Below are 13,146 nucleotides of genomic sequence, written 5' to 3'. Positions count from 1 at the left end.
GAGATGTTTAAGTATTTTGGTGGACGTTACGAGATGTTTAAGTATTTTGGTGGACGTTACGAGATGTTTAAGTATTTTGGTGGACGTTACGAGATGTTTAAGTATTTTGGTGGACGTTACGAGATGTTTAAGTATTTTGGTGGACGTCATGAAAAGTTTTAAGAAGTCATCTTAATATACAGTATTATCAGCATTATTATTACTTGCCAACAGCAGAGAACTTCACCCTGTCATCTCACGAGAACCTGACTGGCCCCCGAACCAACATCTCTCTCCTCACCACCTCTAGTACACCATGGCAACACCTTACTGAGAGGAAAGAAAACACAGCTGTAAAGAACAAGTTGATCATCACACGACAGAGCCATCGTGTTTAGGGGGATGGGAGAGCAGTTATCCTATTATTTCTTAACCAACTGTGAAATTTGTTTTTACCGAGTTAAAGTCAGCCGAATCATCTTTAATCATGAGTAGTGTTCCTTAACTTCTTCTTATTGTATTTTTTTTTTTATTGCTTCTATACTATACTGTTAAGCTCGACCTTATATTTCGGAAAACGTCACAAAACGTTAAGCTCGAAAATGTGCAGAAGCTAGCAGCCAATTTAGTGTGTGTGTGTGTGTGTGTGTGTGTGTGTGTGTGCGTGCGTGTGCGGTGCTGTCATAATGATCGAACGCACTAAAAATTGAAGAATATCATTGTTAGCAGAGAAATAGCGCTCAGGTAAAGACTCAACGAAAGACAACAATATTATTTCTACATCCAGCACCAGCCGCAAACAAGTTGATGGTTTAGTAAATCTAACCCAAGGTCCTTTTTTTTTCAGCGTACGTCATCAGTGGTAAGAATCCTGGCACCTTAAGCACCACACACATAATAGTGGTTGCCCCTCGTGTAACGAGGATTGCCGGCCCAAGGGCCACCTAGGCGTGAAGTTGTTTTTAAGGTGCAGAAGCTGTCGCCAACACAACAACAACGTCATAAATTAACGAGTTGCATGACCCAGTGTCAAGGAATAGTCCGAGAAGGCCGGACAACTCGCCAACTGCACTGGCAAACCATTACCCCGGAACACGATCCGCAAATCGATTAACATCCAGGTTCCCAATTAATGCTGGGTAGAGAGAGGCAAATGGCGTAAAGAAATTTGCCCATAGTTTCGCCCTGGCCGGGCATTGAACCCGAGTCCGCTCGCTTGCGATGTGAGCATGCTGACCATTACACCAAAGGTTGACACACACACTCACACTTGTGCTAGAAGTTTAGAATTTAAGATTTACATTACACGTTACCTACATTACGAGTGTGCAAAACTATAAATTATGCTTACATATTGGATGCATTATATCAGGGGTTGAAAATACCACCTGCTTGCTTGCTTGCTTGCTTGCTTGGTCGAAACAAACTGAAAACAAGCAACGGGCAAATCTAAACAGCGTCTTAACATACCCGTCAGACAACCTATTTTTTAGGGGGTTGTACTTGGTTGTGTTGACATTACACACACACACACACACTACAAACTTGTCAGAATATTCGAATCACATGAACATATTTGGTTACACTCCCCACAGTTTATATCATATTAAGATTGACCAATCTACCGCTAACCTAACTTAACCAAACCTAATCTCATCTAACTAAATTATCTTTATCTAAAATTTAACCAAACTTAAACCTAACCCCTCAGGTATAGCATGAAGGTGTTTAGTTATCAGGTAAATTTAATAAGCTCGTGGAGAGGAGCCTGGACTAATCTTCAGGTGATAGGAATACATGAATACACCAAAGACATCAAAGGTAGGTGTGTGTGTGTGTGTGTGTGTGTGTGTGTGTGTGTGTGTGTGTGTGTGTGTGTGTGTGTGTGTGTGTGTGTGTGTGTGTGTCCTACTCCGGAAAATACACATCTCATCATCATTGATTATCGTCGTAGTTGTTGTTGTCTAGGAAATCCCAGAATATCCTTTGTTGTGTATTACTCTTGTGGTTTAGACGTGACTGATATAATTTCCGGTGTGATGAGCTTCTAACCTTTAAAAAAAACAACTACAGAGGAATCCTTAAAAAATGAGCAGGTAATCTAACAAAATGAGCAGGTAATCTAAAAAAATGAGCAGGTAATCTAACAAAATGAGCAGGTAACCTAAAAGCGCAGGTAACTTTAAAAAACAAAGCAGGTATTCTAAAAAATCGAACAGGTAATCTAAAATAAATTGCAAGTAACCTTAAAAAATGAGCAGGTAAATTTAACAAATAGAGCAGGAACCTAAAAAAGCGGCCAGGTAACCTAAATATAAAGCAGGTAACCTAAAAACGTGACTGGTACAAGTTTCGAAGATTTTTAGGTTAACAGGTATTATTAGCCTGAAGTATTAGGTATTAATGGGAAGGTTGAGGCTCTAATTAAATGAGTGAACATGGTGTCATCTACAGTATATCCGTAATAAATTAACTCAAAGTAAATAATAAATTTACAAGGTGTTTTAAAGTTATTTGAACCCTATTGCTGATATAAGTATATCTGGAAAATTTCTTTAACAGGTTCGTAGCCTAGAAGGAACCTCTCCGGTTACTGAATGGAACTGGCGCTGGCATATATGTATTAACTGTTAAATTAGTAACGAGGCTTTAAGTTAAACAGAAGTAAACATAAGCAACGGCATACAAAGTACAGAGTATTTTTGTCATTATCTCAGTTTAAAAAAAAAAATCCATGAACTAACATTAGAAATCACCCGTAGAATCAGTAAAAAAAATCGATGTTTATGTTAAGACAATCTTATACTGTACATAGATTGATAGTAAGACTGCAAGTGTCGTCGTCATTTGTGAGAGAAGAACAACATTTAATTTTATCCTCAGCAAATAAAACACGAAGGGAGACGTCTGATAGCTATCCATCAAGGTGCCCTGTGTACCAATGCTAATGACGGAAGATATTTAAAGCAGGATGATTTGAACTGGTGGTGGTTATATGACACAGCAAAAACACAACATGACAGGGAGTTCAGTGAGTGTTAGTCCGGGTTAAGTGAATTTTGTTATGTAGATGTCTGCAAAATGGAATTTCAACAGAAAAGGCTTCAGCCCTCTCAGATGAGCATGGGTGAGTGCGCACGTTATGTGTGACAAAGATTACGTTGTGCAGGAGTAGAAATGAATATATTGCACGTTATATGTGAGAGGCAATGAGTAATACATCTTGTTATATCACTATTCTGCGTCTGTCTGGGTGATGCTGGCGCTGGGTGGTGAAAGGTGGCTTTTGGAAAGTGCTGATGGTCGGAGAGTGAGAAACCAGGGAAGGTAAGGTCAAAGGCAAGAGTGCGTGCGTGTGTGTGTGTCTGTCTCTATGTCTGTCTATCTGTCTGTGTGAGATATATTTAGATTTACAAAACTTGGAAACAAGACCACTAGTCTAGTATGGTCTAGACTTACAACTCTCCCTCGACACTCATCAGCATCTCGTTAACTATAACTTGTAGGTACTGACTCACGGATGCCCCCACCCAACCCACACCACCACACATACACAATCCGATCACAATTTCCACCCTTTTAAGAGCTATCAAGATCTTCACAAACATCTAAGACTCATCGCCCGATACTCACCCGCTGAAGATTCCATAACACTCTCCTCCGACTCCACCACACCAACTGACCTGAAACATAGGGAATTCCAGGTGTTTATATAGCCTCGGGCCTCGTGAACGTCAGAGCACCATATTATGTTATCAATCCAGAATCAGGTCGTACGTGAGCATAATGTTCTGACCCTTAGCTGGATCCCCCAACACGAAGATCCGATCACAGGTAAAATTCTTCCTGATGAAGATGGCGACCTTATGGTTGCCAAGATCGGATTTATTTCTGAAATTCGGGGAAAATAAGTTCTTGGGTGTCTTAATGGAGAGAGTAATACACGAAGATATTACGTTACACAACACGAAGAGAAGAAACAGTGCAGTCAATGTGAAGTTACTCTAGAGTCATAAGTATGAGGCACAAATGAAAATAATAAAAACACTATATAATGATTTACCAACAAAATCCTGGTATAATCTATAATAAATTGTTTCAGACATTGCCTAAGTCATGGACCCAGACTAATGGGCACTTTACTCTCTCAACCATCATTATCCAGCTGCCAATATATTAGTCACACACTTCGTAAATTCTTTAGGTGCTTTAGTTTGTTTTGCTTCACAGTGTTTCGGTGAAAATGGTTGACACATTTTTGTCCAACAGGAACTTAGATGGGATTTTAAATTCACTTTTCGTACCGTACTTGAGTACTACAGTATATTGGTGTGTTGTGTGTTTAGAACTTGTCTTTATGAGTTTTGCATTTGCATGTTGATAATATTAATTTAGTTAAATCTCTGTTAAACCTATTTTAGCACTGTAAACTGGAAATATTTTTATACACTGTACATTTTGCGCAACAACTGTTCAAATTTCATTGTTATAAGGAGGAAGGAAGCTTAGTGGCCTGACGCAACACAATCTAGCCTAGTGCGGAAAAGTTGCTGCAAACAACCCCACCAGCAACCTTCTTTTCATTTACTCAACTTTCATATTTGTTATAGCTTGCTAATTTATTTATATCACAGAATTATGCTTCGTAATCTAATAATATACCAATTACCTTCACATTTTTTTTTACATTAAGCAATATAGTTGTTAGTCATAGCAGAATAAAACAAATTAATGTTCGCTCTTCGTTCCCAGGTAGAACTTACATTAATTTGGCATTGTCAATTGTTGAAAAGAACTCACCGGTAACCAATCCAGGTAAACTAAAGATCAAAAGAACACAGGAAGCACAGTATATGACCACAGGCGAGGACGAGACACTATAGAACACAGTATATGACCACAGGCGAGGACGAGACACTATAGAACACACTATATGACCACAGGCGAGGACGAGACACTATAGAACACAGTATATGACCACAGGCGAGGACGAGACACTATAGAACACAGTATATGACCACAGGCGAGGACGAGACACTATAGAACACAGTATAGAACACAGTATATGACCACAGGCGAGGACGAGACACTATAGAACACAGTATATGACCACAGGCGAGGACAGACACTATAGAACACACTATATGACCACAGGCGAGGACGAGACACTATAGAACACAGTATATGACCACAGGCGAGGACGAGACACTATAGAACACAGTATATGACCACAGGCGAGGACGAGACACTATAGAACACAGTATATGACCACAGGCGAGACAAGACACTATAGACACAGTATATGACTACAGGCGAGTATAGAACACAGTGACCACAGGCGAGGACGAGACACTATAGAACACAGTATATGACCACAGGCGAGGACGAGACACTATAGAACACAGTATATGACCACAGGCGAGTATAGAACACAGTATATGACCACGAGGGACGAGACCTATAGAACACAGTATATGACCACAGGCGAGGACGAGACACTACATATATGACCACAGGCGAGGACGAGACACTATAGAACACACTATATGACCACAGGCGAGGAAGAGACACTATAGAACACAGTATATGACCACAGGCGAGGACGAGACACTATAGAACACAGTATATGACCACAGGCGAGGACGAGACACTATAGAACACAGTATATGACCACAGGCGAGGACGAGACACTATAGAACACAGTATATGACCACAGGCGAGGACGAGACACAATAGAACACAGTATATGACCACAGGCGAGGACGAGACACTATAGAACACAGTATATGACCACAGGCGAGGACGAGACACAATAGAACACAGTATATGGCCACAGGCGAGGACGAGACACTATAGAACACAGTATATGACCACAGGCGAGGACAAGACACTATAGAACACAGTATATGACCACAGGCGAGGACAAGACACTATAGGATCTCTATGTGTGTGCATGTGTAACTATAATAATAATAATTAACGGTTTATGAGAAAATAAGGAGTCTGCAATAGGCCGGTTGGCCTGTGCATGACAGCTCCTGTCGAGAGTTACTACCACTCTCTATCATCCAAGAATCTATCTAGCCTCCTTTTAAAACTTTCCAGCGTTCCAGCACTTACTACAAAGTTGCTAAGCTTGTTCCACTCGTCCACCACCCTATTTGTGAACCAGTTCCTTCCTATCTCCCTCCTAAACCCAACTTAAATCCGTTGCTACGAGTCCTATCCTGCTCGGATATTATAAGAACTTTATCTATATCTCCTGTATTGATTCCTTTCCCCCACTTAAATATTTCTATCACATCTCCCCGCACTCTTCGTCTTTCTAGGGAATGCAAGTTGAGTTTCTTTAATCTATCCTGATATGGAAGGTTTCTAAGTCCCGGAAACATTTTCGTCATTCTTCGCTGCACCGACTCCAGTGAATTGATATCCATTCTATAATAAGGGCACCAGAACTAAACAGCATAATCGAGGTGCGGCCTGACTAGCGCAAGATTCAGTTGCAATAAGACCTCTGCACTCTTATTACTTACACTTCTAGATATAAAACCTAATATTCTGTTTGCCTTATTTCGAACATTAAAGCACTGTTTTCTAGGCCGTAGGTCCGGGCTTACAAGTACCCCTAGGTCTCTTTCACAAGTCGACTTCTCTAGGTTGATGTTGTTAAGGCTGTATACATTGACAGTGTTTGTTCTGCAGCCCGAAGGCTGAAAATATACATTAGGCAAAAATTACTTATTGCAGACAGAGACATAGGGTATGTGGGTCGTTGAACAAAAGGGGTGTGTGTGTGTGTGTGTGTGTGTGTGTGTGTGTGTGTGTGCGGGCCGGCGGGTAGGGGGTGACTACACTTTCTGCCAGTCGTCTCAACAGGCAAAGTTTCTGTGTATATGTATTGGTTTGTATTTGTGTACCTATGTGTATATTTGCATATCCTGATGTAGTGTAGGGTTTGTGTATGTTTTCTTTGCTCCGAGCGCGGTCTGTGTGTGTGTGTATGTGTGTATATATAACTGTGGGTGTACGTGTGAATGTGTGCTTGGTTTCCTCTGCGTCATGGATGAAGCAACAACTCGTGGGGAGAAAATATGGAACTTGGTGGTGGTGAAGTGTGATAGCAATGACGGTAATCATATGGATGAATGCTGAATGACAGATGATGACAATTGTGGATGGATGGCTATGATGAATGATGGTGAACGGATGGACGATGACCAGTTGATGATGATGATGTTTGTGTGTGTGTCCAACTTTATGAAGACACAGGACTCACAACATCATATCCCAACAGTTGACTATTACCGTGGAAGGACCGCCTCCCTCATACACTTTTACCATTACCAGGATTAACACTTGCTTACGAAATTACCGCCTTGTCAACCTTGCCTCGCCGCCACCCACCCACCACCTCCAGTCAAGTCTTCACCCGTAGTTCATAGTTTTTTTTTTTTATTTCGCTATCTAATCACTAGGCCTTTTCCATTCTCATAGGCCTCCTTTCTGCATTGTGTATGGTATCAAAATATTTTAGGTTTAGTCAGTGCCAGATAATCAAATATTGTGTCCCATTGGCTCAGTAAAATAGGAATAAGTTAACTTTCCAATTTTTTTCATTTTCCTTGAACGACGTAATAAAACTAACCAGTCCCCCCCCTCCCCCGCGTCCCACGCAACTGCTGGGCAAATTTAGATTAGGTTAGGTTAGATCAGGGGTCACCAAACTACGGCCCGCGGGCCGGATCCCAAGTCCTTCCCCGGCTCGTGGTAGCTCCGCCTATGCTCTGACGTTACCAGAGCTTTCGTTCTGGCTTGCAAGTATTGAACAGAATGATTATGCGGCCCGCGCTCGTCATTCTTTCAGTTATCCGGCCCACTGTGAAAAAAGTTTGGTGACCCCTGGGTTAGATCGTTAAACTAAAGCAATCTTTGTAGACTGCACACCAAATTAACACCAAATATTGCTCTCTTATGCCTCGTGAAGCAATATATTATCTTAACAATTTGATAATACATTGCATTCACTAACAGAACTTAAGTAGGTAATTAATCACAGTTATACAGTCACTCCCCACCTCCCGTTACAAAGGCGGTTGCGGGAAGAGTAGAGGCGGGGGAGGAACCGTAGTAACATGATGAGTGTCCGGCCTTGGGCTAGACGTCGGTGCTAGGCTTGATATAGGGGTGTGTCTGTCTGTGTCTTCTTCCTGTGTTGGTTGGGGAACTTATGTGGTTGTTTGTGGTGGCGATGGTGGGTGATGATGATGGTTGTGGTTGGTGGTGATGGGTGATGATGATTGTGGTTGTTACTAGGGAGGTACTGTTGTGGTTGATGGTGATGATTGTTGTGGTAATATTGATTGTTTGGTGGCGACAATATATTATGGTTGGAGGAGGAAACGAACAACCAAGTCTTAAAACAAAACGTAATGTCAGTGAATAACGTTAGTGGTTTAGTCGATAATGTCATGGTGGAGTGTCGGAGATGGATGGTGGCGGCGGCAGCAGCAGCTACTGTACTCCCCGTGTCAGTCAGTCAGTCAGTCGGACAGTTTTAATGGCACCTTCCTGTGAGAGCGACGCCTAGTTTAAGCTGATAACGGAGGCATATGTCACGAAAGTTGTAAAACCCTAGATAACTCACCCACCACGATATTCAACAGTAAATTATGAAATACAGTATATCCTTCCGTTAAATTTCATCACGTCGGTTACTTGGAATGTGAAACAGTCTCCTTGTTAGGTTTCTTTCTTCCTCCCCCGCGACGCCAAAACCCTGATCCTGGAACTGTTACCAACCTGTTGTTCATTAATATCCAAGTGTTATATTGTACAATTTTATTATTATTATTATCAGGACGGAATTTTTTTCATGTTTATTTTATTTTAATCTTTTGGCACAACGAGTCGACTTACTGTATGTTTCGTTTCATCAACTCCATTTAGTGTACAGTACTATACGGGGGTAGTCGTAATGTGTAGTCTACCAGTACCCCCAAAGTCCTTCCATTTGCAATAATCAAGTCACCTAGAGGAAGGTAATTGCCAAGTGCTGCGCTAGTTTTAAACTTTTAAGTAAAAAACAACAATTAAGTTTGGTTAAAATTAATTATTTCTTCTTAGTAACGTGTTTGGTACATCTTAATTATAAATTCAATTCTATATTTACATGAATAAAATTTGTTTCACGTTAGTATATTATTACGCTTCAATAACTGAGGTATTTAACCCCTTCACTACGGGGACGCTACTTTTAATACTTTATTTGGCGAACACAGACTGGAGGAGTGTAGGACAAAAGCCCCCCTGGGACAAAAGCCCCCATAGGACAAAAGTCCCCCAGGAGTAATAATATGAATTTTTATAATAACTATTGTATTTTTTTTACAGTTTATGAACACTTCTCTAACCTTACCTAACTTAACCTAACCTATCTTAACTTGGCCTAACCTTCGGGAATTCTGTTATAGTTATAAAAAAGTATACAAGGATTGTTTATTAAATCTACAATGACGTATGTTTTGTCTACTGGGGTAATTACTCCCCTGACATTCAGTGACCTCACTGGGCCCTCGGGTCACCTCAGTAAATACAGAATGAGCATGAAGGTAAAATATGTCGTCTTTTTTCTTTTCTATTTATTTAATAATGTTCTATATCAAAATTTAAAGACTTATAATATTATAATTATTCAAATTGTAATAATTTCATATTTAAATCTATTTATTTTAAATATTTCTAATGGCCCCCTCTTTAACATAAAAACAGGGGGCTTCTGTCCTGTTTTGCACTTTTACTGAGGGGCTTTTGTCCTAGGGGGGCCTTTGGTCCTGGCCCCGACTGGAGACACCCGCACACAAGGGGTTAGTACACTATCTCCACTAAACGCGTATCTTAAACTGGATCACACACTTAATATCAACTATTAAAAATGAAGAGATCAGTTTTTCTTGGTTCATAAGAACATAAGAATGGAGGAAACTGCAGCGGGCCTATTGGCCCATACTGGGCAGTCCCATTTATACCCAACCCCTATTGCTCATATAAGCAAGGTATACCGTGTTAAACTTAAATCTAAAGGGGAAAAAATATATACCGTAAGACCCATGACCAAAACTTTTAAAAATATGTACTTCTGTAGTGTGAGCATAAGTAACACTCTTATTATCGATTCTAAAAGTTGGCCATTGAAGATATTACGACCAAATGAGCGATAATTGTCCCGGAGGGGGCTAGTTTATTGGGGCAATCTGTAATCTGTGTTGATATGAAGGACCTCAGTGGTCATGGAGACACCGATGGGTATGGTGTGTGACTATAGTGTGGCACCATCACCACCACCCTCACCATCATTAACACCATCATCATCATCACCACCACCATCATCATCAACATTATCACCTCCATCATCACTACAATTAACACCATCACCACCATCTTCACCACCTTCACACCTACGAACGAGTCACTACACCAAGTGGCCAACGTGAACCTCACAGTATGGCAGGAGACCAGCCCGGGCCATCAACTGTAAACTTTAATAATTTGTATGTTCAAATCATGTTCCTTCTCCTTCTAGTAATGAAAGCTTTTGCTAAACGACCCACCTATCCCATGTCTTTGTATGTAATAAGTAATTTTTGTCTAATGTATATTTTCAGTCTTCGGGCTGCAGAACTTTCTCAATAAACCTTTTATTATTATTACTACACACACACACGCAGAGGAGGCCTGGTATGTGTTGCCAGAGTGAACACTTCCGCGGTCAGGTCCCACCAACACAAGGTATACATTGTGACATAGCTGGCTCACTCACCCCCACTCCCTCCGGGTGAGTGACTGGCTGGATAAACCAAATTCGGATTGGTACAGCACAGTCCGGGAGAGTGGAGGCTGCATCAGTAAAGTAAGGTATAGATAGACTGAAGGCTTAAAATAATAAAGTCTAAAGAAATAATAATAATTAATGGACGAATGTTAAATAGCTTAAATAGATGTGGTAAGCTAGAGGGAGAAAACTAGCCGCCAAATAACCAACAGTCACGATCGAAATATCAATCCGGTATAATAATTTACGTGATGATAACTTTATCCCGGAAGCACATAATGGATCAAGGTGATATCCCGGAAGATGAGGCTTTAACCTTTTGAGTTTAATCCGAGTGTCACTGGAAGAATTGTGGGGTATATAACAAGCATCATTTTTTTTAACCCTGGATTGGCTAAGATTTCCAGTTTTTATGTCACCACCTGGAGTAATGTCTGATCGTCCTGGAAACATGAAGAGACAATTTAAGATGGGAGGGCTAGGCAGGAGGGAGGAAGTTTACTGGTCAAGTACTGGGGACAAGTGTGGTTCTCTACCAATAGTTCTCTACCCTACAGTTTTCAGAAGCAGTGGATAGGTAGATATTAATGGGTAGATAGGTAGATAGGTAAATATTAATGGGTAGATAGGTAGATATGTAAATATTAATGGGTAGATAGGCAGATGTTAATGGGTAGATAGGTAGATATTAACGGGTAGATAGGTAGATAAATCGATGTGGGATACAAAGTTGTTTATCGTGTTTACGAAACTACAGCTGTCAGAGTCTTTAGGCAGAGTTCGATAAGTCCTAAATTCGACACCAACAACAGAATAACTTTTGAGAGAGAGAGAGAGAGAGAGAGAGAGAGAGAGAGAGAGAGGAGAGAGTCCACCACCAGGACGCAGGAATCAACCACCACCAGCGTCTCCTCTCACAATAGAACCATAAATTGAATTGGGCTTCTCATTCCCAGACTCCCACGCCCCTCCCCCTCCTCTCTCCTTCCTCTCACTCTTCCTCTCGATCCTCTTTCTGGTCCTCTTCACTCACAGGCACAACAAGACATCTCATCACACTTCCCACACAAACATGTAATAGTTCTAATTATCGTATACGGAGCCTCTCGTCTGATCTATACTCCAACGTACAGTCGATTTGTTAATTTATTAGGTATAATAAATATTTACATTATTTACAAGTCTTATTGATATATAAACCAAAAATTACCATATCTTTAGAGGTATTATAATCCCTTTCAGGTCGGTGGTCAACCTCTTGGGGACTAATAGTTTAAACCATAGTTCTCAAATGGTTTAATTATGTATCTAAGGGTACAGAGATAAGTCACTTTGAGGGTACAGGGTAGGGTGGTAGCGAGGATAAAACTTATGTCCTTTTTGAGCCAGTGTTCGATAGAGAGACTTATTATTTTGTGTATAGACCTGCTGTACAAGCTTTGGGCAGGGGGCAGAGGCATGTGGTACTCCGATACAATGTGTGCGGTATGTTCGTTTGTGTTCAATTTTTCAATACTAATGTGTGGTAAAGTGTCTCTGAAATTCGTTTAAACTCAATATACCTTCCCTTGTAATATATATGATAAAACTTTGAAGAAAAACAATAATTCAAAAAGATTAATACTAGTAATTAAATGAACTGGAAAAATAACAAAATAAGATCGAGAGCTAAATACAGGTGTTTTTTTTTTACGATTTCACAATTTCATTTATTTTAACTCAATACCGACTTATTTTTGTATCTTTGTCTAGTGGTGTATAATGATTGGGTGTTTTTCCTTTCTTCTTTTTAAATTTTATTCCTTCCTTCGTCTTTCCTCTCCCCATGTTTATCTCATCTCCTGTTTCCAATGTTTGTCTAACGGACCAAGCAGCCAGCGGTCAGTGTAGAGGCCAATCTACACTCCCTAACCAGTCCCACACGTTCCCTCACTTCTCATACCACCCCCACACTCCTTAGCCTCCCACATTTCCTTGCCCCCCCACACGCTTTCTCACCTCTCGGCTTTCACACCCTCCTCATATACTCCCTTGCCCCTCACCTCCCACACCACCTCACCTCCCACACCACCTCCACATTCCCTCACTTCACACCCCCCCCCCATTCATCATTCTCGCTCACTTCATAATACATTTAATTTATTTGGAGTTTGATATTTTATTGTAGTTGATGTGGTATATCTTAAACACACAGTAGGTTGCCGAATCTGATCTGACTTTTTTCATGATTCTCACCGCAGTTAACCTGTAAGGAGAGTATCGAGTAGGCTGGGTGAGTAAAGTGGCTCCTGAATGTTGCTGCTCAAGTCACACAGACACGACCTGATTGCACTCTT

General features: G+C 40.8%; 1 protein-coding gene across 3 annotated transcripts in view; it reads right to left on the bottom strand.

Moving 5' to 3' along the window:
- The window catches only part of LOC121874310, a 90,119-nt gene that overhangs the window by 49,798 nt on the left and 27,175 nt on the right, over positions 1 to 13,146 (bottom strand). Inside the window, exons 2-3 of one of the 3 annotated variants that reach the window (XM_042378409.1) lie at positions 3,776 to 3,870; positions 3,613 to 3,662 (exon numbers count right to left, since the gene is read on the bottom strand). The exons of 1 other annotated variant lie outside the window; for it this stretch is intronic. In XM_042378409.1, the coding sequence (XP_042234343.1) occupies positions 3,613 to 3,628 (16 nt within the window). In that variant the 5' untranslated portion in view covers positions 3,629 to 3,662; positions 3,776 to 3,870. The remainder of the gene's footprint in view (positions 1 to 3,612; positions 3,663 to 3,775; positions 3,871 to 13,146) is intronic. One more of the 3 variants, XM_042378410.1, reaches the window with a different exon arrangement.

Source organism: Homarus americanus, unplaced genomic scaffold, assembly GCF_018991925.1.
Source record: "Homarus americanus isolate GMGI-L3 unplaced genomic scaffold, GMGI_Hamer_2.0 scaffold47254, whole genome shotgun sequence".
In the NCBI taxonomy this organism is placed as follows: Eukaryota; Metazoa; Arthropoda; class Malacostraca; order Decapoda; family Nephropidae; genus Homarus; species Homarus americanus.
This window is presented reverse-complemented; position numbering and strand designations above follow the sequence as displayed.